The sequence below is a fragment of the Populus nigra genome, chromosome 6 (assembly GCF_951802175.1).
Source record: "Populus nigra chromosome 6, ddPopNigr1.1, whole genome shotgun sequence".
Classification (NCBI taxonomy): domain Eukaryota; kingdom Viridiplantae; phylum Streptophyta; class Magnoliopsida; order Malpighiales; family Salicaceae; genus Populus; species Populus nigra.
The window spans coordinates 259,455-287,059 of record NC_084857.1 but is presented as its reverse complement, the minus strand read 5'-3'; the positions used below and the strand labels follow the sequence as shown (position 1 = coordinate 287,059).

Sequence of the window (27,605 nt, the reverse complement as noted above, 5' to 3'; positions counted from 1 at the left end):
CAAGTCTCTTAGAAACTGTTTTTGAAAATTTCACTAGCCATACTTAGCCTCTTGTTCTCAGTTGTTAGTTCTACTGTTATTCAAGAAGTGGCTGCAACAATGCTAAACGAGCAATAGGGGGAAGAGATTGATTGGATTCAACTCTTGTGAAAAGAGAGCAGCCATTCATGACTTCAACGGGGACATGTTCCATCAGCAAACTCGAGCACATACTGGTTTACGAGCATCAATAGCATCTGTCCCCCTTCCATTGCTGAGAAAATTTCTAAAGAAACATTAAAAGGTGTTGTACCCTTCTTATCTAACATGAATCTTTTCTTGCAAAAAACAAAGAAAGGAAGGGATTTGTGCATTGGACTGTAGATTTTCCCAACTCATCGGACACTAAGTAGACCTGGAATATCCAGAAACCACTTGCTCAGTGGGAGAAGTCCAAATTTACCTGCCCTGCTTGGCTATCCAACGTAGGATAATAATCTTGATTTTGACAGAAAAAGACCTTGCATTTATTTTCATTTCATGCACAGGGGCAGCTGATTCTAATACTAAGAAAACCAAATTCATCGTTTCTCTAGCATGTTGCTATTTCCCATTCAATGCACATGTTCAAAGTTCGATGAAAATGCGCCATGCCTCTATTTTGGAATTCTTCTCAATACCATGTAAATTACTATAATGTGACAATCTCTGAAGAGCCCTTCATATTTTAAAGGATTTGCAATATTGATATAAACATTGCCAGAGTAGGCTGGCTCAGTGTAATACACAGCGAGCCTAACATCTAACTTCTCTTGTTACAATCATCCCCCGCATATAAAAAAAAGAAAAGGAAAAGGAAAAGGAAAGGAATAATAGACAACACTCATGAATGAAAAAAAATGTGGTCATGGGTTTGGGCCACTTGGATTGTGTGCCTCAATATCAACGTGCCGAATACCGGGAACAAGCTCTTGGATCTCCTTTTCAAGCCTATCAACTTCACTTCCTAGAGCAGTTACCACTTCCTCACCTGTGAAGCGAGAACCCAGTTGTCAAAAAAAGATGCAAGTAGAACTAAATAAAATTGTTGGCTTGTCAAAGGGCACACCATAGTTTGACATGATCTTGAGCAATGCAGCGTCATCCTTCTCCTTTGCAGCTTCGCGAAACTGTGCATCATCAATTCTAGTTTGTTAGATAGGCAAGCAGTCATTTTGTTAAGTGAATGAAATAGCAAGAATGAAAGAAAAAGTCATTGCAGAGTGGCATAGTGATCCTCAGTGGCAGCACTGAAGATAATTAAGTTAAAACACTTGAGAGAAACAGATTGATGCAAACAACTACTAAAACAACAACGAAAATATTCTCAAAATTATAAAGTTCACCTGACAGATAACAACTAAAATAATTTGGCAAGTTGGAAATTCATGCATGACACAATAATCGTGCAAATGAAGAAGCTTGCACAGAGATCACTTGCTAAGGATGAAAGGAATGTAAGGTTAGTTTCTAACTTATGTGTAAAAACATTTCAAAGAAATTACAGATTACTCGCAAAAGATGAAAAATTACAAATAAATATCATTTAACCTGTCTGGACCACTCTCCACGTCCAGTCCTACTCAGATAATTCTGCACAACCACTACTCCATTGAAATCTGTTGCATATATACAGCAGACATCAGACTATATTGATATCCCAGTAATAAGATTATAAAAACAAATGTTCACAGTCCTATGTTCATACATATTTGTCACATCTATAACACATTAATCATAATCATCCCAATAGGAAAATGCCAAAGGATATACTGAAATTATGAATGCAATTTAGGAGAACCAGAAAAGAAGAAAGCACTGCAAGAAATTACCTATTTCTGCCTTAAATCTGAAAAATCCCGGTCCAATCACCTCACTTTTGCAATCGTATAGTGCATCCACAACCTAGAGAAAAACTGATTACTAGTTAAAAACTTGTGAACATATGATCAACAAACATATAATTGAAGCAAAATATCATAATAGTATTATACCGGATCATTTTTTAAGAAGTGAAGGACCTTCTCCACATCATGGTCATCCATTGCTCTACCAATCAAAGCATGCCGATTCCTCTGGATAAGAAATATGGCTACCTACAGAAATAATTCACAAAGTATATTAACCTACTGACACAATTTACTTGAGAATGGCAGTATGATATTCTTGCACATATAAATTTAAGCCAGTAAAAAAGTGACAGATGTGATGTACTTACCATCCCAAGCAAGTTGCCAACTATAATAGACCCTATAGGATCATAAATTGCATTCCCTGTGGTATTGACCGCAACTAATGATGCTGCAGCAATAGCAAGTCCAGTCACCGCAGCACCATCCTGCATTTTTTAGAGCATTTGTCAAGGGAGATAGGCAATCACATGCACAACATTATTAGCAAATCAACTCCATGCTATACAAGAATCCTAGTTCAGAGAGGCACTGAACTGTTCTTATACCTTATATTAAGTGACTAGGACTTGCTAGCACTCTTAAAGGCAGCCACAATGAGCTAAAATAGGGTCACCTTCTTCAAAGCCTGAACAGGGCCTCGTGTGTGATATACACAGTGTTGAATAATAAATAGATATAAAAGCAATAGCACATACAGGGTATTAGCGACTTGAAACTGTGAAATCATGTAAAATAGGGGAAAGCAATCTTGCGCCTTGAAGACAACATCATTATGTTCACTTCTTTTCTTTATTCTATTTTCATTTCCTTTAAGCTCTACAAGGGATGTGGATTGCTTTGTTTACCGTAAACTGCACCAGACTCTAAGCAGAATGATAAAGGGATTCTGAGAACAAAATCTTCTTATCTCTGATTTGCAGAAATAGAAGTGATATCAGGTGAAGTGTATTGGAATAATTATATAATTTCCTTAGTGATTTTCTTTTCTTTTAATTTAAGAATCCTTTATGTTATTTGGATTTCTAGTATTCGTGTGACAACCAGTAGTCATGAGACTGTTTTATTTCTATCAATCAATTCAGACCTGACAGGTTTTTCTACAAACCTTAAAAGCTTATTTCTTCTTTCAACCTCAATTTTCTTCAAGTTTTAGCCATCATTTCTGCTTATTGCAGTTTATCTTCCACTCAACAGATGCATAATGCGCTTATCAACTTCCCCATATCTGTGGTTCAACGTTGTTTCTTACATAGATCTTACAAGGTTATTGTCTAATATTACAAGCTTCAACAAGGGGTAAGGGTCCTCGCTGAAATTACCTCTGTCATGACTGCAACAGATGTGGGGTCATGACCACGCCAGATATAGTCTCTAACTGTCATTCCTTCTGCAGCTGCACCTTTCTTAACAGCTTGTATGGCAACAATAAGAGAAGCACCTAAAGCAAAAGCATATTTATTTAAAGATAGAAAGACAATGAGGAGAAGTTTAATTGTATCTAAAGATCAGTTAATCAATCAATCGTAAAGATATAAAACTTGTACCTTCAATGATAAATGAGCCACCAATGACCAAAGCTGCATACTGAATGTTTCCTGGCGGCTGAAGAAAGAATGCAAGTCAATAAACCTTAATTACAATTACCAATAAAATTGTTGAAAACCAGGAGAAGGAAATAAAACCCATATTTGGGAAGTTTTATAACAAAATCACCATTACCAATTCACTAGGTTTCTTACATGTGCAGTCCATAAATTCTGGATTCCATTAACAATTGTAGCACCAGAGCCAAGGCAAAAAATACCAACGGCTGATATGAGGGACCAAACAAATCTTTCCTTGGAGTAACCATAACTGTGCAAGATAAAAACAATCGATTTCATCAGGAAAGAGAATCAACAACCCTATCGATCCAGCACGTGGATATATGTGTATGCATGTGTAATTCCTAAGCAGCTAAACCAAGCCAATAGCTATTCTACATACAAAATCCCAAATCAAGGGATGAATAGGTCCACAAAGAGTTTTCATGCATTTGCAGAAAAAGCAGCAACTCCTTTGTTTGAGATGGGAAAGCATCCAAGAAAAGCCTGTCTTCAGATGTCAGGCGTGCTTAAAAATTTAAAAAAAAAAAACAAAAAAGAAGAGTGCAATTAAGCCATTACAAATGATGGCAAAGATTGGTAATAGAGACTCACGGATGAAGAGCATCAGGTGCACGCCTAGAGCTACTCAGACCATAAGCGAGAAGCGCCTACAATGTCAACATGAATTAGTATCTCTGCATTCAATAATCAGTAGATTGAGTTAAAACATAAAGTAAGACAGCAAAAAACAAGTGCTTCACTCTGACATGGTGACAAAAAACAGAAGTACCTGGTTTGCAAAATCTGCTATTGAATGCACAACTTCAGCCAACATAACATGACTGTTGGTTGAAAACCAAACCCCAAACTTGAGAGAAAAGACAAGAAAATTGCACCATAATGCTGTCGTGACTGCTCGTTGACTGCCAAAAAAACAAAAGAATTGGATACAACTTGCAGGCAAGCATCAAAGAAAACAGTTGGCGATATAAAACTTGGAACAGAAATTGCCAGATAATAAACATAGTGTGGCTCATGGGTGTACTTTTGCCTCCCAAAATGTTTGATTTCTTTGAATTCATTTCTCTTTCCATGTATTGATTACAAAAATCTAACAATTATGACCCATAAGGCTGCTTCTCTAAACCATTATTTGATATAATCTTCCCAATTCCAAAATTAATCCATTCACCTTACTGAATATAAAGTTAACATCACTTTGCAACATGAAATGCCATGAACTATTTATCATAACCTAAAAAAGAAGCCCCCGGCCTCCCTTTTCCCTAGAAACAAACAATGCATAAAAAGAACAAGTACCTATGTTGATCACTTATTTCTATCCTCTTTACTGGTTTAGCTCTCGTGAAAAAACCTGCAAAAACACAAACACATATTCAGTATGGTGAATGGATCATTCTTTCATGTTTAAAACAGCAAAAGAAACCTACCACGATGAGCTAAGTAGCTATAACTTGAATTCTGATCATTCTGGTTACCATACAAAGAAACCAACCCCAAAAAAGCAAACCTTTTTGAGCTCTTAGAGGCAAAAAACTCACAAGACTGGGTATAAGAACTATAGGCAAAGCTTTGATTTTGAGCGGTGAAATTGGGCTCTAAAAAAGTGGTATTGCCATTACTATCATGGGTCAATAAAAACAACAAGTCCCTGTTGCATAAAATGGAGGGGTTGCGCTTTTGTGAGTGATAAAGGCGAGACAAGAAACGATATGATGTTTGCATTAAAACAAGCTAAATGGGTTCTTCTTTCTTACAAAAGTTTTTATTTTCATGGACAAAAAGGACACAATTTATTCAAATTTAGGGGTTTTGGAGAGAAAATTGAAATGGGATTTTTTGAAAGGAAGAGAGTGAGAAATTAAAGATTCTTCCTTTGCCGAAAAGTATATGCTCTCTTCTGAGCAGACAAACACACTCCCTCTCTCTTTGCTTCTACAGAGAGGGAAGTTAGAACTGAGTGGGAGATTAAAACCCAGAGACTTGTGGGCCTTTAGGGCAGCTTGGGACCTTGATTGATGGGCTTAAGCCTATAAGATTTTCAACTATCACCGCAATTCATATTATTATTTTTTTAAAAAAAGTTTCTTTTTCTCTCATTATTTTTTTTTATAATAAGAGTCTGTTTAAATTATATCAATGATTATAGTTTAAAGTATTTTTTATTTAAAAATATATTAAAATAATATTTTTAAAAAACCAGGAAATTAAAATAATATGAAAATATAAAAATAATAATAATTTTTAACAAAAAAAAAATTAAAAAAAACATAATTTGAAATGCATTTCCACCAAAAACTGCTCTCTTCCTTAAATCCTTCTGCTTTATTGCTCATTACTTGTCATAATGTCGAGCTTCCCCCCATTAGATATTGTCACCAACATACTCTGCAGCCTTCCTGTGAAGTCTTTGGTTCGGCTCAAAAGGGTGTCAAAGTCATGGCATTCCCTTATTGATGGCCCATGTTTTATCAACCTCCATCTCGCTTGCTCTGTTGCAACAAACAATCTCTTGCCCTAAATAATCAAGATCCAATCCTCATTCACAAGGGTGGGTGGGTTACTTAGATTTTGCCTCTCTTCATCATAATGATGGTGCCCGAGCACAAAAACTAGATACTCGTCCATCGAAATATGCTCGTAAATGTGGTTCTTGCAATGGTTTGTTTGCCTTGCATAAAAAAGATACAAAAGAGTTTGTTTTTTTTGGAAACCATCAACCCGTAAGTTTTACGGTGCTCCTTTCTCTACGATGAAGCTATCTCGTAGTGATCTAAGGACACTCCAGTTTGATGATTGTAGCAATGACTACGAGGTAGTAATGATAAGAAGAAACAACTCTAAAGAATGTTCGGATTTTGTTATTTACATCTTGGAAACAATTAATAGTACCATTGATATAGATATTAGGAAAAGCAGTTGAGTCCTTTTTAATGGTGCTATACATTGTCTAAAAAAAAAAAAGGCAAGGGCACTCTCCTTGTTTTCGATCTTCGGATCGAGGAATCTTATGAGCTGTCTCTTCTGATTTCATCAGCACATGGAACTGATGATAGGAGGAAACTGCTGATATTGGATGGATGTTTATGTGTGGATTCTTTTGGCAAGCAAGAAGGAGGCTATTATAATGTTAAGTGTTATGAAAGAATATAAAGTGAATGAGTCTTGGGTTTAAGAGATGAAGGAGCATCATCCGAACCATGTGTATGAGAATCGGATATAGCCAAAGAACAGGATTACTCAGCTTGAGACACAACCTCCAGTGTGTTCTTCCTGTTAGAATCTGCCTTCTCGTCTTGGCTTTTGCTTTCTGTTCTTTCTGCCACTTCCTTTCCAAGAATTTGACTTTGCCTAGAGAAATTTTGGGAAATAGAAAATGTTCAAGCAAGCAATTTCCTCTTGTAATACAAGTACATGCCCCCTCACATCTTAAAACCAGAAAGAACTCCACTCATTGTTAGTGTAATCCATCTACAGAGTAGACCTTATCTACTTTTTCCTAGAATTATACTTATTGTTGCATTATATTTCCAGACCTGGAGATTTCCCCTGTATATATCAGTCAAGTAAAGAAAAAAGACAAGGCTCTGTTTACAAAATCCTCTGTTTCACAATACTCTGCCTCAAAACAGAGCCAATACATACAGAGACAGAACAGAGGCATCAAAACCATTCTTCTTATAGCTTCCTATCTACCCTCTATTCAATATTTGGTTTTTCATTTCTTTTTTCCATTAATAAGAGGAATGTGAAGCCTCCCATTAGATATCATCATCAACATTCTCTGCTTCCTCCCTGCCAAGACTTTGGCTCACTTCAAATGTGTATGAGATAGTCCACATATTATCGACCTCCATCTTGCTCACTCTATTGAAACAAATATGTTGGAAACCTTTCTTTCCTATACGATTTCTGCGTCCAGCTATGATAACATTAGTGCTAATGTTGGATCATAGGTCACAACATATTGGATGGATTGAGCAGCTGTTGAACATGCTGGAGGAGATGGATTGGAGGACAAAAGATTTCATAAAATTTAAGTGCAATCTAATTGGTTTAGAATTATTTAAACTTCCTTCGCTTTTTGAAGAACAAAATTGGTTTAGTATTTGCTAGTTCTGTTTAGCCTAATGCGTGATCAAGCATTGCTTCATTGGCTCTCTGCATGCAACCAACTTCTGATTTTTTAATCGACAACAAATTTCTTGACATCTTTCAGACTTCAAAAAAAAGTAAAATGCATACGATTAGACCTTGCTTAACATCAGGTTACTTAACTGGACCTACAAATTGTTTCTTCATAAGCAGAATTATGAGCTTCAATCAGCAAATCTCCAGCAACACAGAAAATTTAAGAAAAATAAAATTTGGGTCTAGCATTGTATTGAACAAAATTATCATACACTCAAAGAGGACGTTGAGCTAATTAGGGTTGAAAAATGAGCTTTTCCTATAAACATAACTGTAGGCAATAAACTATTTTCTATGTTACACATCCATCATTGTGTTCATCCTAGCCATAAAGTACAACAATTTCAATCACACTGGAATGGAGATAAACTGTGGAACCACTCTATTTCCTAATTTGAACAGCACTCCAAGGGCACTGCAATCTAATTTAATAACTATGAACTCTCTGGCTTGTCTTCTGATGTAAGCCTCAAATCATTGTGTGGATTCATCAACATAGACAGCAAATCAATCTTAATGATCACCAAAAAGACCTTCTTTCCTGCCATGCGTCCGACCTGTTTGTATATTTTTTGATTGTCCAACATGTTCTTCGTCATGTCGTGTGACAATTCTTAGAGGGTGGGCTTCTGTGTTGAAAACCCACTCATCTAGTGAGATGACTGAAGATGGAGAGAAAAGAAGATACAAATACTTAAGAGTCTCTGCCAAAAAGAAGCTCTGCATCTTATCATCTTTGACACCAGTATTTACCTGAGAGTACCAGCAGTAAGCACATATAATCAGTAGCCGCATGGGGAGAAACAGAAAGAATATCAGTTTTTATGTTGTGTTTTTTCCTCTCCAAAATATAAGAATAAATAAATACTGTACTGAAAAGACAGACTGTAATCTTATAGGGGCCATTGTAGGTGCATTGGTGAAATATCATAGGCTACAACATTAGAATCCAAGTTTAAAACTCGAGAGCAGATGTTTCAGACAAAAGTACCACAAGGATATTTAGGTACTTGCAGAAGAACCAAGGACTCTTCTCTTCAAATTAGCATTTGACATTAAAAAAGCCTCCCAATTACTAGCAAAATAATTGTCTTCAACTCAAAGAGAATAGATCAACTTAGTTAATGGCAAGTCCTATATGATATCTCAAGACCAAATATTTGAAAAGGATTCTGTTCTGACAGAAAATATGGTTTTCTTTAAAAGATTAACCCAGAGCAAGAGCACACAAAATGCAAACAAAAGATACAATGTGGTTTAGTGGGTCAGAATGCTTCTTACATCCTTTAGTCCAACAAAGCCTGTTTCAATGCGTGAGTTCTTTTCAAATGCTTGAAATATATCCCAACCCCACTCTCGATAAGTCCTGTTGCCCGTAAAACGCCACAGGTAAAAGAGTGATTCAACAGTTTCTGGTCTCAATACGTTCCAAGATGTACCCACACTCATGTCCTGAAAATGTCATGTGTGCAAAAACCATCAGATGGAAATAATTGGTTGCGTACTTGGAGGACAGCTAGGATGACTAACCTCCCCAGGATTAAAAAAATAATTCTCCCCAGCCAATTTTGTGGGCGTTGATTGGTAGAAGTTGTAACAGGTCCAAGCAAGCTGCATAAGGCAGAAGGAATGCATCAATAGCTAAATATTAGTAGCTTACAAAAGGGTGACCTTAGGAGTACTGAATTAGATTGTGGAATCCTAACAAATGACCAAAGCGTAATCTAAGGACTACCGAATTAGTTCAACAAAAAGCCTTATCAGGGGCATGCATATGACCACATTAACTGACAAAATCAACATTTGACCCAGAAAGAAAATAGGCAGGTGACGTATAAATGCAATAGAACTTGCTAATCTAACAAAAATAGAAAAAAAAGTGTTGAAAAATTTTGTTGGAAACTGTCTTGTGAATATACCTTGGCATAAAGGATCACTAACTACAACATGCAACATTTTTAAGTATTGATTTCAAAGATGGTACAAATACCTCTTCAGCAAGTGATAAGATTTTCTGAGAGTCAGCAGGCCCGTAACCAGATGATCCTAAAGCCAACATTCCTGGAGCAAAGCATGCTAATTCATCCATCTGCATATTAAAAGAGAGAAAGCAGGCAACCAAAATCAAACTATTAATTCTTTTCATGCCTAAATGAAGATTAAAGTGGTGTGACATATTATCATCTATGACTATGAAAACCAAATAGTACCTTGTCTGTCAGTGAGCCTCCATGCTTCTCACAAATGTATGTGAAAGACGATGGTGTTGTCTTCCGAACCAAGCTTAAGAGACCTTTCATTGATTTCTCCCACATTTCTCTGCTTCCAATATTCCACGTGCAATTTTTCCATCAGGAAGAAATTCAATAAACAATGCTGAATACGTAATTCATTTCATTAAATATTGGAGAGAGAGAGAGAGAGAGAGAGTCCGTGCACATTAAAAAAAGAATTGTGAACTTAACATCACCCTTTTCTGTACTTGACACATACTATTTGTTCCCTTTGAAGAGTACATTTTGGACCTCACTGTACTTTGAAAAAACATGTATCCCATTTTACAGAGGCAAGAAGGATGGAAATATCAAACCCAAGAAGTCAACAAGTCTAACTGAATTTGAGGTGACAGAAGAAGTGGAACTTTTCCCTTTTCCTGAAAGCTGCAACGTAACATTTCTTTTTCTACAATTATTCAGGAGTTCAGGTTCCTAAGGAATCTAAATTCAGGAAGAATATTGTTTCTTCATTTTCAAACAAGTAAAACAAGCTGTTTTTTATGAAAGAGAAATACATGACAACAAAATCTCTCACCTATAATTTCTCACAGCTGAAGTTCTGTTCCCTTGAATCCAAACTTTGAGCAAATATTCATAAAAACTGCAAACAGATTTTCAGTTAACAGTTGCATTCAATTATTTTGGCAGTGTCACTTAGATGACAAAATCTGAAGCCCAATCATCAATATATGGAATTAATATCTAAGTCTTCAAAGATCAATACCTGTCACCCATTGCCCCAAAAGTTATGGTCGAGTATGATCCAATTCCTCTATCAGGACTAATATAGATTGGAAGCAAACCATCATCAGGGAAAGTTTTATTAAGCTCTGCTATAACTTTCTCTGCCTGAAAAATTAAATCTCAGGCAAATCAATAACTTGCCAACAAATTAACCATCACCAATGTTTATTTAAGCCAATAAATTAGACACGCAGAAATTAAACAGCTCAAATGCTTCTTTAGTTTAAAACTAAACCCAGGTATTTATGCTTTTCTCGAAAAACAAATCATGCCCAGTTTAACTTTGAGGACAAATAAAGTTAATGATAAGCATCATTTTGCAAAATGCAAGATGCCATACATCAACTCAGCAACTTCAACAAAGTAATGCATAAAACATTTGAAAGTAAATATGCATGGAGACACATGGGAGAAGATACCTTCAGCTGATACTTCAGGTCTCCCGTCCTTTGAGAAAGAGCAATGAATTCAAGCTGCTCCGTGCCAGCATCAGCAAGAATATTGCCACCCTACAATAAAGAGGGGGAAAAAATATATTTGCAAGCATTCAGATAATAATCATCTAAACGAGTTAAAAGCTCTCCAACACAGCTTTTACACCCATGAGACAGTTATGTCTGGATAAGGAGACACTGGTTGAATACATATAATAGGTTTTAAAACTTACACCAGTCCATCCTGGGTTACGTGTATTTCCATGTGCCAAGTTAATGGTGTTGTAAGGAATTCCAGTAGGCGTATTCCATGCAGGTAGCAATCTATCAGCAATGTCCCTGGCCTTTTCAAGGAAGACTTTGTCCCCTGAAAGATCATGTGCACTAAGCAGTCCACCTACAACTCTGGACTCAATTTAAAACGGCAGGATATATCAGCAAGATAATCAATCGCTGATATGTAACTAATCTAACAGAAAATTTGAAACACGTCATTGCTGTCATAGTCATTTACTAGATTAAAAACAACTATTAAACCTGGTAACGCAACCTTATGGTTGTCTCAAACACGCTAGCGGAATAATCCTTGTTAAAATCTAGTGAGTTTGCGACCCACCTACAAACAATGGAGCAGTTGTATTAGAAATGGTCATATACCTAACTATTATTGCTGGCTATGAGAAAAACAAAAACAAACAATAATATATTAGTGTAAGAGGAAATATGCACATGCAAATAAAACCCACTCTCTAGCTCTTTGGAACTGCTCATCTAAACCCATGATAAATAAAGTGTCAAGAGCATCTATTAGGGTTGCTCCAATACCACCAAAGCTGTCAACACCTTTCTTCGATTGCGGCTGTTGGGAAAAGGAAAAAAGAATTAACATAATGAGCATGTATAAATACAATTTTAAAGAAACCCATTCAAATTCACTCTTTTTAAAGGGAATTCTCCAAAAGAAGTCCAAACAAATTAGGCATAATCCACAGATCACTCTTTTTTTAAGGGAATTCTCCAGAAGAAGTCCAAACAAGTTAGGCATAATCCACAGTCAAGCATGCAAAACCCATACAAAACACATCCGACTTAGTACAAAGCATACCTACCAAACAAAACATAAAATCAACACAACAAGATAAACACGACATTGCTCAACAAAAGAAACAGAATTTATCAATACTTGAAGTTCATCATGGCCCCACGCGTATTTTTCATAAGAACTCCAAGCATGGATCATAGCTTCTTTCACTTTCTGTCTTCTCTCGACGTCAATAGGTTCGTCAGGAAAATCCTTATTGTCACTAACCAACTTAACAGCATCTCCATCACCACTATTTAACTCCTCCAACTTCACCGGAAAAAAAAAAGTAACGAACTCGCCATCAAAACATTGAAAAAAATCAAAACTTTTCAATCAAAAACAACATAAAATCACAAATCCTTTCTGAGTTTTTACCATATTTTTTAACTGATTCAGTTCCTCACTTAATATTGAAATTTCCACCTGCAAAAATATTAAAACCCATGATTTTCCTTCTGTTCATGTCACATTTTGTCAGCAGCCAAACAAATAAATAAAACACAAACTAAGTGAAGAATTGAACGAGTTCTTTTCCTTTTCTTGTTTACCTCATGTTCTCTAACGAGAGTCTGACGATCCCAGACGAAGAGAGAGGCGCAAACAAAAACAATGAGAAGTAGAGCCAAACGTTTGGGTCTTTTGAGATAATACGATGGATTGCAATACCTCCATTTGCTTGACGACGACGAGGAGGATCTACTCCTCGCCATTGCTAAGATCTCAGTCAAAAGCTCGGACCTTCTGAAATTGCAGGGTGATCTGAGAAGAAATGGTGGAAATGAAACGTTACGAGATGGTTTTCCCTCTTGTTTTGGTTCCTCGCGGGATGCAAGAGGAGACTTGGGTTCGGTTTTTGAAAAAAACAAGGAGAGTGGACATGGAAACTGTCTTAATCGTTGGTGACGTGTCCTTGTTATTTATTTGATAATCGTTGGTGACGTCGTTGGTGACGTGTCCTTGTTATTTATTTATTTTACTTTTTTTTTTTTACGTGGGGTGTCCGGGCCAACTTGCGCACACCACGACTATTCCCCACGGCCCACTGGACATCCTGCAAGCCCAGGGGCAGGTTAGGCACCGCGGAGGTGACAGGCGTGCACATAGAGGGTCGAACCCGGGACGGGGGCGGAAGAAGTCACACGGTTGACCACAGCAGCTAGGCTCTCAAGTGCTTTATTTTACTTTTCTTACAATGGATTGTGCATGGGTGTGTCATGTGTATGCTTATTTTATTTTTAGATATTTTAAAAAAATATTAAATTGAGATGTTTTTAATATTGTTTTATAGTTTTAATGTGTTAATATAAAAAATATATATTAATATATTTTTAAATAAAATATATTTTTAAAAAATATATTACACTACATTATCAAATATAATATGAAGAATAATAATAGATTTTGGGCACATAAGATTAAGACCTTATTTGGTATAAATTTTATACAAAAATTTAATTTGTATTTTGAATTTTAATTAAAATAAAATTTATAATTATTTTTATAAAAATTAACTTTTATCTTAAATCAAAAGTTTATTGCATAATTAAGTAGAAAATTTTATTTAAATTTTTAACTCTTAACTTGCAATTTGAGTTATTCTTATTGAATATGTTTCTAACTTAAAGTTATTTTAATTCGTTTTTTGTTATAAATTATTAATAAATAATCAGTTTTAAGTTTCAACTCAAGATCAAAAATTATAACAAAGACTAAACGGTGTGAGAAAATCACGATCAAGAGATTTTTTATATGGATTGTAATAGTAGTTTTATTTTTAATTTCTCATCTTTTTGTGATATTTTTTTTGGATTTTTTTTCTTCCCTAACGAATGGGTGGCGCCCGTTCCATTAAAAAGACACGTGCAACGCTTCCCGGTGGCCAAATCTAGCCATTCGCCATCTTACTAGATGCGCAGCCGTGCTCTATTCCACATGGTAAGGCGCATGTAGATAGATAATGGTTTGATTGTCATCAATAATTGATTGTCTGTGTTTTTTTTTTTATTTTTTTCATCTCATGATAACTAAAGTGCATAATTATCCTATTTATTTGTTGTTTGTCAAATCATGCATATTTATTATACCCAAGTACTTTGAGCGCATGTTTAACAACCATGTCAGACTTAAATGCCTAAGTTAAAAAATTTAAAATTTTTTAAAAGCATGATTAGACTATAAAAAAAAATGTTAGCTTATTCAAACAGGATTTTTCATTCATATGCAGTAGAACTTAACTACAAGCTCTTTTTTGTTTATGCAGCTTATTTTATAAATTTATTATATTCAAACAAGAAATAATGGGGGGGGGAGTTATAAGTGATTTATTTCAAGTTTTCAAAAATTAACTACACTTTTTATATGCATCATGGATGTGTTAATTTTATGTTTCCATTAAAGTGCTTGACAGCTTTATAAAGGGTTTATGCTTTTTTAAAATTTGAGATGTTGTTACATGATCTAATTGTCAAATGCAATGAGAGTTTATTCTACATTATAACTATTAGTATATATGAAAATTTAAAATATATGATCACAAGAAAAAACTTCTGAACTTCTGAATTGATATATTATGTTATATGAAAATAAAATATTGTATATGTAGAAGACTTATTATCTTTTTGACTATCTTAATTTGTGCAATTTTGTAAATGATTTCTTCACTAAAATTAGAGATTAATAAAAAAAAAACTAGTGAATTTAACGGATGTTGTCACACGTGTGCGGTGTCGCGGCGATCGTCCACCCTCACTCAATGGGTGTGTGTATCTATCTGACAAATATGGGGAGACAAGGAATTCTTGTCTTTTTATCAGTGGAAAAAATAGAATGGGAGTCGCCACCTAGTATTCTGGTCACTAGGAACCCTAACTGGTCTCAGAGATCAGGTACGGAGACTGGTTGCGTAAATGTAAGGTATTAGCACCCCAAATACGCCCTACCTAAGGTAAGCTGCATTGTTTTATTATCTGATAAAAATCTAAGGTCTTGTCATATTTTTTAATTATTGGTCCGTTTATGGTTCAAGAAAAGCCCTCCTCAGTAGGGAGGTTCTTATCTCATGAGGTAAAGGCTAACCGTTCTAATGTCTATAAAAGAAAACTATCTTTTTAATATCAGAAGTACATTTTACATATAAATTCATAATCCCTGATATTAAGAAAACAAAATATTTTTTTTTGGAATTTTTGAAATATTGGCTAAGTTCTCGTGACTTTAATAAACTGGTTGTTAAAGCCAAAATGCATGCTAAAATATTTTTTTTTGAAGCTTTCTTTGTTGTATGAAATTATGATGTAATTTTTTCTTTGAGAGACTTGGCCGTATGCATGAAAACAAAAATATTTTTTTCAAAGTTTTTGACGAAAACGGGTATTTTAATACCGGATTTGAATCTTTACGATATAAAAATACATATCGATATTAATCATCATGGCGTAAAAAATACACAGGAAAATTGTAAAATTCCAAAAAATATTTTTAAATTTTTCTTTTTTAAAAAAAATTGAGCCGGACCTGGCCCAACCATTTTGGGTTGGGCCTGACCCGACCCATATATTGTGGGCTGGACTCAGCTCAACTGCGTGGGTTGGGCTGATGTTCCAGCCTATAACCAATGAAAGGGCTGGTTACTATGCTGCACAGAGTAACCAGCCTGTAGAACGTGAATTGCTCACGTTCTGCATGCAAATGAAGATGAGTAACTAAAAAAGGACAGGGGAGGGGAGAAAGTTACCTGGACCGGTGGCGATGTTGGCGACTACTGGCGGCAGCAGGGGTGGCGGGCCGACGGTGGCTAGTGGTGGTCGTTCTAGGTGGTAGGCGGTGATTCTTCTACGGTTGTTCTTCTTCCCTTGGTGCAGAGACACAGTGATCGTGCTGGAGGAGCAGACGATGGCTTCGCTAATGAAGATGGTGGTCTCCCTTCCTTTGCGCTTTGCTTCCTCTCTGTCACTGCTCTCTCTTGTTCTTTCTCCTTCTCTGTTTTGTTTTGGTTTCTCCTCTGTTGCTGCTGGTGGCAGCGTTGATGGTGGCGGAATGAAGGTGCTGGATGGTGGTGGCCGAAGGCCACAGTGGAGAGAGAGGAGCAGTTGCTGGGAACCCGAAAAGGATGATTTTGTTTTCTAACTTTAGACCCGAAAATCCCCCCTATGTTTCTGCTTCTTTGTACACCTCCCCTGTCTCCTTTCTCAAATTTGTTCCTCTTACCTGTCTTCAAAATCTTCTTCCCCACCCCCAATTTGTTTTCCTTCTCTATTCAGTTTCGTTTCTTCCCTCTCTGTCACTGCTCTGCTCCTCTCTTCTTCCCCCCTTCTCTTCCTTTTTTCTTTTATTTTGCCCGAGCTTCACTCCTCTCAAAAACAAACTCCCCTTCTCTGTTTTCTGTTCGTCTGTAAACCCCTTGTCTTCTTTCTCAAATCGTTCCTCCCTTCTCTATTTTTTTTCTTCTTCTTCCCTCTTTGTTATGTTCGGTTTCCCCCCCCTCTCTCTCACATTCGTCCCCTGTTCCTTCTCCAACATTTTTAGCCCCCCCTTTGGGTTCCTCCCCTCTGGTTTTTATAGGCAAGCAGAGAGAGAGTCCCCGCTGCCTTGTTCCATCATACATGGCACAGAGGGAAACAGGGTTACCTTACCTCTGCAAGGTAAGGTGGTCAGCTGTTTATAGGGCATGATGCCCCTTTCTTAGCAGGGTATGGTTGTGTGGGTATGGGTTTTGGCAGGGTTTTATGCAAGTGGGAGGGAGAGAAAGTGAGCGGGAAAAAGATTTTTAAAAATCCTTTTCTCCCCTGTCTCTGCATTTGCGGGGGAGAAAAACTGCACAGTGTCGTTCAAAACAGCACCGGGCAGTTCATTTTTTCTTTTTTATCTTTAAAGAAAAGGAAAATGAATTTGGGAGTGACCCAAAAATGGGTTATGACAGATGTGTGTGGTTAATGTCCATGAATAGAAGAAAGAAATATAGAAAAATAAAAATATATTTTGTTAAAAAGACAAGGATAAAAATACAAAATAAATATGTTTTTATAACAATTATAAGCTAATTCCTATATTAAAAAAAACGCATGGACCTGGCATGGTTGTTAGACATAAGCATCGTGGGTTTAGAATGCTATTAGACCCAAGAGCGTGGGTCTAACTTTTTTTATTAACAATACATCAGAAGTCCACAAGGAATTACTAGTTAGATATCCTATAATCATTCAACGTATTTATACGTGTATTTTGATCATGGACAAAACCATTATCTTTGTCTAGCTCGTAAAAATTATGCAAAACCTAGGCATCATACCCAGGGCAGTTAGGTTTATAATGACTATCAGACCCACACGCCTTAGATCTGGCTCTAGTTCCAGACCCAAGGCGCTTGGGTCATGCCAAATCCAATATATTTGGGTATGCAAAAGAGTTGTGTGGAGATTTAAAAGTTAATCCACTTGATCAGGTTTAATAACACTATTAAAATATTCTTTATATTTTTTTAAAAAATTTGATATTGACTCGTTGCGGAGCGCGGACCAATAAACTAGTTATAATTTAAAGTCATATCAAGTCAAATTATAGAGGTATTGAAAGGAAATGATGTTTTTATATATAAATGACATGATTGTAAATTTTGCAAATTTTTTATTGTAGTTGTGACAAAATTATAATTTTGGTTTTTTTAGAAAACAACTTTATCTTGTATTTTATTTCTTTTTATATTTGATATTTTTATTATTTTACACTTTGCTTGTTTATCACTATTTTTTTATCACACTTTTTTGGAAAAAAAATATTTGTTTTTTTACATTTTGAATATTTATCACTTTACACGTGACCTATTTATACAATTTTTATTGTTCTTATCGTTATTCTTTTGTATTTTGATTTTTTAATTTTTTTCTTACATGTTTTTTTTTAAAAAAACCAATATTAAACAAAGACCAATAAAATATTGTTTCATAGTAGCAATTGTAATATTATTTTATTATTTTACATTGAAAGCCGTTATTCTACAAAAACAAAACAGCAGTAGCAACAGCAACAACAACATAATAATAATAATACTTTGCAAGGAATTAGAAATTTAAGTTGTCCAAGCCCCATATTTCAAACAGAACAGGGATTTGAAAGGAACTGCACTCATTTTTTTCGTTTATCTTCCCATTGTCTCCAATAACAAAAGCTTAATAAATAAAAAAATTGAGTTTTTTTACTGCAAGTTTTCATGGTGAATGAGTGGATGGTGGGTATCTCCACCCAATAATTATACACACATCTAATTAAATAAATCAATAATTATATATATAAATAAATAAATTATTATTAATGATATCTAAAAATAAAATTTGAAAAACTAAAAAACAGATGTAAATTAATATATTTAATATCAAAATATAATATATTTATCCGGTTGTGTTTGCTAAATTTATTTATTCAAATATTTTTTATTTCAGCAAATGCTAATAGAAATATAGACAGAAATTAAACTGATAAAATAAAATAAAAGGAACAAAAACATCATGCAAGGTTGCACATATTAGAAATATTATCCGAGAATATATTTTTCTTACTTTCAAAAATAAAGTTCATCCATACAAGAGATAAAAAAAAATATAGATGCATAAGAAAAAACTTCAAATTTAAATGCATAACAAAAAAAATAATCATCATTTAAAAGAGACTTTCCAAACAAAACAAAAAAGAAAAGGAGTATTAATTTAAATATAAATTTAAAATTTTTAGAGAAAAAACCATGAAAAATAATAATTGATTTTAAAAAAACAAAAAAAAACAAAAAGCAGGCGTTACTGAGTCTAACAAGCCAAACCAATCTACTTGGCCTATTTTTCAAGGCCCATAAGCGGGCTTGCCTTAGCAGGCCAACGAGACTGAGCCCTTTTTTTTGCAACTAGGACGAACGACATGTCATTTACTTCATTAAAAAAAAATAATCAGATAACACATCATCTAATTAGCCCATATTCCAACCATTATGGTAACCAAAAAATCATGGCTTCAGTTTTTTTACCCAAAAAAACCATTTCAACCCATTTTTTATCCAAAACACATATAAAATACCGTATGTCCATATGAACCGTCATAAACCCATATACAACCTAAAAAACCCAAAACCCCCTAAAAACCGAAATCGACTCGAATCCAAAAATCAATCTTGAGCTCAATTCTGTTTTCTCACGATCTTTAAAGGTGGAAAACACCTAGTATGAACTTCTCTTATTATATAGAATCATTTTACACAAATATCACTCGTTTTGGTGTCCTAAATTGGTGTCAGCGATACTTTTCTTTTTTTACCATTGGAATTAGGTGACCTCTTTGTCTGCTCTCTCAAACAGATACTAGAAAATAACAAAGAATGAACTTTTATATTAAAATAAAAATGGAAAAATATTGAGATCCTAGAATTATATAATATGGGTGATTTTTAAAGTTTAAGTATCAAAATACAACTTTTATGAAATTTATGGCATGCTATTTATGTTTGATGCCTCTTTTTATTCTAGTTGTTTTTTTTTTCAATCCTATATTTTCATAGGAAATCAAAATCAATTGACTTTTAATTATAGCTAAATCAACAAAAAAAACATTTGAGTATCAAATTAAAAAAAACATAAAAATTTGCATAATCTAACATGTAAGAGGATGAACAATAAAACTTTACATAATAAAAAAAACTGATGCCTTTTAAAACAGTACTTAATAAAATGCAACAATGCTACCCATGGCGTTTTTTCTTGTTATTGAAAAATAAAAAACAAAAAACAAAGAGCTTGCTTTAATTCCTTCCTTGCTAACTCTTGTCATTTCCATGACACATTGTTTCGGTTCTTCAAGGATAAATAAATAAATAAATACAATGCTCCAAGATCATACCATATAATAGTAGGTGGATAGTCCAATTTAACAAAACCCAGAAAGCATCCTTGCAATTCCTTGATGTTTTACTACAGCTTCCATCTTGTCACACTAGACATGGCTAATATAAATTATCTCCAAGAACCTTTTTCAAATAAAAAAAATAAAAATAAAAACATTTCCCTGATCTATAATTCCAGAAGATCAACATCATAATCAAGATATAAATTATTTTATCTAAAAAAATGTAAATAACTAAGGTTGAAATAACAGTATCGATTGATAGATTACAATTTTTTTTTCCAGGTCATCAATGCAATGCATGCAATAACAAGTGATTAAATAATCTTAATTGCTCATGTTAGTGTCTTATAGCAAAAATATAAATATAAAAAATACATAAGAATGTTTTATTAAAGATATAAATGTAAAATAATTTTATATTTAAAATAAATCTAAAATAATTTTTTATAATTTCAAAAGATAAAATACCAAACACTTCCAAACAATATACATTATATAATACATGCAAGCTCGTCGGAGGCCCAACAAGCCTATAAATGGACCAAAAGTGGGCTTTATTATCACCCAGTACCTGGATTCGCAATTCCCGTTCCAGATTATATGACCGCTTCTGGGTCAAATACAGGACCCGAATTCACTTAAGTGCACAACCAAACAAGACCTCTTAAACCCTAACCCTAGGTCAAAAGCTTTTACTATAAAGCGAGCTCATCACGCGATCGCAGCTCTTTTTGTTTAGGCTTTGTTTGGAACAGCAGCAGCAGGAGGTAGGACAGAGAGCTGTCTCACCCCGTCGTTAACAATGGTATCGTTTGTCTCTCTCTGTCTGTCAATAGTTTATTTCTCTTTCTTGTTTTTAGTCGTAAGATCTGTTTGGTCCCTGAGAAAACATGGGAAATGGAAGTATTCTTCTGAATGGATAGTTCTAAAGGATTACTTCAACTAAGAACTACGTCGGGGTTGTTGGTTTTAGATGTTTTCAGGATCAATCAGCTTGGTTACCTTGAAAATGTTAGCATTCAAAACTTTTAGCACTGACTATGGGGTTAAGTTTAGCTCAACAGGATTTTTAGCCAAAAAAGGACTTGCTTGTCTTTGAGTTTTGGTCCAAGGACTGGTGGGATTATAGGGTAGTGATGGTATATTTGGAATAAGAATAGGTGATGATAGATGGGGTTTGATTTAATTGGTAGTACAGTGAGTATGAATTGAATTGGATGTTTATCTTATTGATTTGTAGAAACCGAAGATGGCTTTGAAAGATGTATATAGAAGAGATACAAATAGGAGATAGGGTAAAAAAGGACTGCTAGGTAGGTTTTTGGTGATCTTAACTTACCATAATGTACCTTTTTTTTGTTGATATAATTGATAATTCTTATTTTGTTTACTTGTGTATTGTTTTCATCTCTTCCAAAATTTTGTATGAAAGAATAATGTAAAATTCCTATATACGACAATTGGTTTAATGTATTAGTTTGAGCCACTTGGTCCGAGCCACTTGGTCCTGGGAACAGGTATTGCATTTAATTGTAAGATCAAAACTATTGGCTTGATATTTTGTGATTTTCTTTACTTGTTTACCTTGAAAGTAATGCTAGTGTCAAGGATGTCAGTGTTGAGATTTTGAGCTTAAGCGTAGCTCAAAAGGAACTTAGCTAAATGACACGTGGTCTTCTTTGTTGGCTGGCAGTGAGATTTGTTGGTGCAAGTTAAAAGGGATTTGAAATAACAATATGAGATTGTAAAGGGGTTTTGATTATCTAGTTGAATTCAATGTTTAATGGATCTGTAGACTTAAGATTTTATTAAAAAATAAGTGACAAGAGTACGAATATAGCTGCGGTACAGAAACTCAGGTGTTTTAATCTCTCAACCAGGTTTGGAATCGATGTTGAACCTGTTTTCTTGTCAAAATTTGATTTTTTTTGCTTCAACTTATTATTTTTTAGTGTTTTTAGATCATTTTGATGTGCTGATGTCAAAAACAATTTTTTTTTTTTAAAAAAAATTATTTTGATGCATTTCCAATTGAAAAACCCTTTGAAAATCAACCTGTACCACACTCCCAAACACCCTTTTTTGTGCAGTGCTTTATTTCATCAAACTGTGGTTGCCAGCCAAATGAAGTGATTGTCTTTTTGTTTGGCTGTATAGTGTTTTATTGCCTTAAGTAACTTGTCAACCAATGAGTATAACAATTGATTTAGCTGAACCTGTTTCCTGCTTTATAATTTCTATTGTATTTTTAATCTAATAGAAGTGACTATTGTTTTATTTTTAGATTTTTAATTTTTTTATGCGCTTGAGAAATTTTATGTTATTGTGCTATGTGAGAAGAGTAGGATTGTTTGGTTTTGCTGGTGGGAAGATGAGAACTAAAAGTAGGATGGTAGTTTGTTGATTTTGTAGCTTTTCTATTGTAGGTGAACGTTCCCAAGACAAAGAAGACTTATTGCAAGAACAAGGAGTGCAAAAAGCACACTTTGCACAAGGTTACACAGTACAAGAAGGGGAAGGATAGCCTAGCTGCTCAAGGAAAGCGCCGTTATGATCGCAAACAGTCAGGTTATGGAGGTCAGACCAAGCCTGTATTCCACAAGAAGGTAATTTACAATTGTGTATTTTCGTGTGTATTGACATTCTAAATAAAAACTGAATTTACATGTGACTGTTACCTGAAACTAATCTGTAGCTTCATTTTGTCCATATGATTTCATTAAAAAGTGAGTTTTGAGGTCTTGTCTGTTTTTAAATTGGTGGTTTGTCCGTTAATAGGCTAAAACGACCAAGAAGATTGTCTTGAGGTTGCAATGCCAGAGTTGCAAGCACGTGTCCCAGCACCCCATCAAGGTTGATTTTCTCAGTACCATTCCACTTGTTTAATTCTCTGAGCAACCCCTCTTTGCTAAAATTATTTTGATTGTTATTGTTTTCTGCAGAGGTGCAAGCACTTTGAGATTGGTGGAGATAAGAAGGGCAAGGGGACATCACTGTTTTAGATGCAGCCCTCCTTTTGTCTTCATGCTTCTTTACATTACCTTGCATGTTACAACTCGAAACAATGGATGAATGATTTGTTTAGCTTGGTTTGTTCAAGTTTTGGTGACCATTTATCCTATCGGTTATATTTTTAGCATATTCCAATTTAAATCTCCTCCTTTTTCTGGATGATCTGCTTTCAGAATTGTTAAGAACCATCTGCGAATTGCAGAGATAGCCTGCATGATGGCAAAAGCTGATGTTACCGCATGTTATTTGCAATTGCAAGGCAATAACGGAATACAGATTTCGGTATTAAAGCAACTGAAATCTTGCATTGGCGAATCCCCTCAATGCCATAGATGACGTGAGTGTGATCGTGTGAGCAAATTCATCCAAATCCTCATGCGAGGGCATCATCTGCCTAGTTGACGTGACAGTTGATTTAAAATTTTTAACTAACTGTTGTTTTGTTTATTTTTGGAAAAATTAAACTAGATCCACCGATCAAAACATAAAAATTTTGAATCGACTTGTCGGCAGCTTATTAAGGTTTAATATTCCCTGCCAAGGAAAAAAAAACTTAAGAAAGGGTAATAACTTATTTTGCAGAATTCGATCTGAAATGTTTTCTTTTAAAAAAGACAAAAAAGGATAATTAGTATCAATTGCAGGATGGCCAGTAAAATTGATTTATATTTTCAAAGTTATTCTTAAGTAAGTCGGCATTTTGCTTTACTCAAAATTGAGATTTTGAACTCTTAATTTATTTATTTTAACTTCTATAGTGTTTTTAATTTTTTTTTTTTTGAAATAATGTTTTAGTAACAGATGTTTTCAAAACATAACCTTTTGAATTATATAAATTCAAAATTAAAAGTAAAACTATTCATAAATAAATCATTGTTGGTCTCTCTCTCGCTCTCTCCGTTCGTTGATTTTCAAAAACCCCGATCGTCATCCTACGGTCACAAATCTCCATCTGATCTCCTATCAAAATCCATTTCAAAGCCTCGAAACTCTGGATTTGAATTGAAATCCGATAAGAACCCATTAATTTTTTTTTTTATGATAATTACAAATAATTCACTCAAAAATATCAGATTTTGATGTACAGAATTACCGAGGGAGGAGAGTTATGATGGATGGCATCAATGGAAGCAACAATTCTGCAAGGATGCAAACGGGCACAGAAGCTCAAAACCCATCGATGCAAATGCATTATGATCATCATCAAAATCATCAGAATGGGATTCAAATGATGAGTAATGCTAATGGGATGATCATGAACAATGGAGATAATGATCAAGATCATAATGGCGTGGTGAACGGTGGTGGTGGTGACGATGATCGTGGGGGGACCATGATGGTGGCGGCTGATAATCATGGAAAAGACAATGGAGATCAACTAACTCTTACATTTCAGGGTCAAGTTTATGTTTTCGACTCTGTTTCACCTGGAAAAGTGAGTTCTTCAATTTGCGTTAAGTTTGCTTCCTTTTCATGCTCAGAGCATTAGTTATTGAGACTGATTAATGGGTTTTCATTGATGTTTTGTATGTTTATTTCTAAAGTAAAGTTCGAATTTTTTTTGTGCTTATTTTTAGTCCTTTTTGTGTTAATTTTGCTTCAGTATTGCATGTTTTGAAGCATTAATGTTTGTGCCTGGTTGAAAAATGAACTATAGTTTGAAGCTTGGAAACAATAAATAATGCATTCTCTATTAATTCTATTTTATTCTTATTATTAGGAGAATGTTTGTAACTGTTTTTTTTTTTTTTGAAATAATGTTGTGCAGGTTCAAGCTGTGCTCTTGCTGTTGGGAGGCCGGGAAGTGCCTGCTGCAAGCACACCTACTGTTCCAATTACAACACATCATAATAGTAATAATAGGGTATGGTGCTTGATTTTAGTTATCTAGTGGGTTAATTATGTATTTACTAGCTTCTGATGTTTTGTTAACGGATTAGTACTGAATTACACATCAGGGGCTGTCAAGTACTCCCCAAAGGTTTAGTGTTCCTCAAAGATTAGCGTCTTTGATTAGATTTCGAGAAAAGCGAAAAGAACGGAACTTTGACAAGAAAATTCGATATACTGTCCGTAAAGAGGTAGCACTTAGGTATGAAATTTGCTGCTTCATAACTATTGTTTCTCATCCTTGTTTTATTCTTCTGTCTGATTGTTTCTCATTTATATGATAATTTGTGTGAGCAATGGGATTCTGATGCTTTATTAGAAACATCAGAGCCTTGGTCTTTTCTCTTGCTAACTTATGCTGTTGGTATTGTAGAATGCAACGGAATAAAGGCCAGTTCACCTCTTCAAAGCCCAATCATGATGACTCTGCATCGGCAGCTACTAGCTGGGGTTCAAATGAGAGCGGGGGCTCCGATAGCAATGGATCCCAACATCAAGAGGCCGTGTGAGTGTTTTATCCTTGCTACTTGTGATTTTCATGGGAAAATATCACGAATTCAATATCTTCTTAACATTGCTGTATAGTAGTGTTCTGTGCACCTAGTAGCTGAGGGTAACTTTAGAAGTAGTAACCCTCAAAAGAGATCTCAAGTTCTGAGAAATGGAATGGTAACTTTCTGATGAAAAGTGACACACATGAATAGAATGAAACACATGAAACTAGAGACTAATAAGAGAAAGGCATAGAGAATAGATGATAATCACTCTAGAAAGAAATGTGCATATTCAAGGATGTTTTTAACAAATAAATCTGGCAGAGGAAACATTGGGTGATAACCACCTGCATTTCACTTGCTGCAATAATGCTCTTCTCCATGTGCATCATGTTCTCGCATAACATTGCTATCTGTCTGCTTGTACATGATGATTTTATTCTGTTCAATAAACTAATATATTGATTTCAATGTTTCCCTAATTTTGTTAGTTGTCGGCATTGTGGGATCAGTGAGAAGTCTACACCAATGATGCGGCGTGGACCTGAAGGACCAAGGACACTTTGTAATGCATGCGGACTTATGTGGGCAAATAAGGTGAATATCAGGGCTGTCTTTGTACATGTTTATGATGGAAAAAATATTGGTAAATGATCTTTGCTTTTGAAATATAAGTTTGCTGGTATAAAAACAGAAAATATAGGATTATTATTATTATTATTATTATTATTATTATTTTCTATGGAGATTCATTCCTTAAGCTAGTTCCAGAAGTTTGAGGGTGATCCTTTTGTTTTGTTTTTTTCCCAAATGATGAAAGGCAAAGTAATTTCCAGTTGCCTGGGTTCATTAAATGCAGAATGAGAACATACCCAAGCTTCAACTTTATTTGGATTACAATTTACGAGATGCAAAAGAAATAATCTGTAAAGATTAAGAGAATCCTCCTTATTGACACGACCAATCACATTAATAACAACAATGGCTCTTACTGCTTTTGGTATAACATCCACTTGAATGTTTAGGTTAGATCCAAGTAAGCATATAGTTCAGTTAAAATTGGGGAAGGACATAACTTTAGTTGATATCAAGGAAACAGTGTGCACACATAGTGAAACCATCATGGCATCCATTGAATTCTTACTATTGTCAGGCTGGCATCTTTCTGATTTTTCCCACAAGTTCGTCTTTCTCTCTTACACATGCACCCATTTAATTTTTAGAACATACAAGGGAATATGATTTCTGAGCAGCTTAAATTTGCATATTACATGGTTTTGTCCATTAACTAGCACCTTCTTTAAACCTCTAAAACCGCAGGGAACTTTGAGGGACCTCTCCAAGGCAGCTCACCATACTGGACCCAGCTCTTCTTCCATGAACAGCAATGGCATGGTGAAAAAATATGGCTTTCCATATAAGAATCTATAAAATTTACGCCTTTTATCCCAGCTTAACCTTTTCTTTTGTTTTCCTGCTTTTTGTTTGCATATTTGCAGGATGGAAATACTGATGGCAACCAAAGAGTCGCATGGAACAATGACTTCTCATGAAAGCCATTTATGGCTAGGGCTATAGTTTATAGGAACACAAGGGAATTGAAGTGCTCATCTTGGTTGTTTTCATTAGACGAGTTGTCAAGAGTCAGAGCACTTGCCTTTCGAGTTGCATGCTTCCTTGTTCTTTCTCCGAAAGATGATTTAGTACGTTTTGCTGTGCTCAGTTTCGAACATCTTTTTTCCCGTCTGTATAATCGATGTAGGCTTCCTTTTCTAACAAGTTAAAAAAAGGAATTATTTATGTCTATTGACTCTATGTAGTCGACAAGGACCTTGTGATTGGCTCCGCGCTTAAATCAACAGAACTGTCTACAAATATCCTCGATCGTTTGTGCTTGAAATAATCTCATAATTCTACTATTATGTAATTAAATAACTGTCCAAGGAACATTAAAGCAGTTATAGTTCAGTTGGGAGAGCGTCGGGCTGAATTTTTGGAGGTCGCGTGTTCTGTCCACGCTCCCCGCATTTTCACCTCCATTTTTTGTTTTCTTTCTGTGAC

At 34.9% G+C, this 27,605-nt stretch overlaps 4 protein-coding genes across 4 annotated transcripts; 2 read left to right on the top strand and 2 right to left on the bottom strand.

The window, feature by feature from the left end:
- Positions 1-678: 678 nt before the first annotated feature.
- LOC133696082 (metal tolerance protein C4) lies at positions 679-5,489 on the bottom strand. The gene is made up of 13 exons (XM_062118119.1): positions 4,969-5,489; positions 4,838-4,892; positions 4,308-4,440; positions 4,130-4,185; positions 3,671-3,785; positions 3,476-3,533; positions 3,251-3,369; positions 2,237-2,356; positions 2,013-2,114; positions 1,851-1,923; positions 1,570-1,637; positions 1,088-1,148; positions 679-1,009 (listed from the first exon to the last, which is right to left on the bottom strand). The coding sequence occupies exons 1-13, from the start codon at positions 5,261-5,263 to the stop codon at positions 885-887; spliced, it is 1,380 nt and encodes a 459-aa protein (XP_061974103.1). The 5' UTR covers positions 5,264-5,489; the 3' UTR covers positions 679-884.
- Positions 5,490-7,888: 2,399 nt separating this feature from the next.
- Positions 7,889-13,138, bottom strand: LOC133696873 (mannosyl-oligosaccharide 1,2-alpha-mannosidase MNS1-like). Its single transcript, XM_062119160.1, has 14 exons — positions 12,816-13,138; positions 12,643-12,690; positions 12,367-12,534; positions 11,930-12,042; positions 11,734-11,799; positions 11,417-11,588; positions 11,169-11,258; positions 10,730-10,854; positions 10,541-10,606; positions 9,940-10,048; positions 9,720-9,818; positions 9,260-9,340; positions 9,011-9,181; positions 7,889-8,482 (listed from the first exon to the last, which is right to left on the bottom strand). The coding sequence occupies exons 1-14, from the start codon at positions 12,975-12,977 to the stop codon at positions 8,243-8,245; spliced, it is 1,710 nt and encodes a 569-aa protein (XP_061975144.1). The 5' UTR covers positions 12,978-13,138; the 3' UTR covers positions 7,889-8,242.
- A 7,656-nt stretch (positions 13,139-20,794) lies between these two features.
- LOC133697672 (large ribosomal subunit protein eL42) lies at positions 20,795-23,287 on the top strand. Its single transcript, XM_062120392.1, has 4 exons — positions 20,795-20,953; positions 22,575-22,754; positions 22,927-23,001; positions 23,091-23,287. The coding sequence occupies exons 1-4, from the start codon at positions 20,951-20,953 to the stop codon at positions 23,148-23,150; spliced, it is 318 nt and encodes a 105-aa protein (XP_061976376.1). The 5' UTR covers positions 20,795-20,950; the 3' UTR covers positions 23,151-23,287.
- A 724-nt stretch (positions 23,288-24,011) lies between these two features.
- Positions 24,012-27,421, top strand: LOC133697671 (GATA transcription factor 28). Its single transcript, XM_062120391.1, has 7 exons — positions 24,012-24,595; positions 24,929-25,024; positions 25,119-25,252; positions 25,424-25,555; positions 26,036-26,141; positions 26,865-26,939; positions 27,044-27,421. The coding sequence occupies exons 1-7, from the start codon at positions 24,269-24,271 to the stop codon at positions 27,095-27,097; spliced, it is 924 nt and encodes a 307-aa protein (XP_061976375.1). The 5' UTR covers positions 24,012-24,268; the 3' UTR covers positions 27,098-27,421.
- The last annotated feature ends 184 nt before the right edge of the window (positions 27,422-27,605 follow it).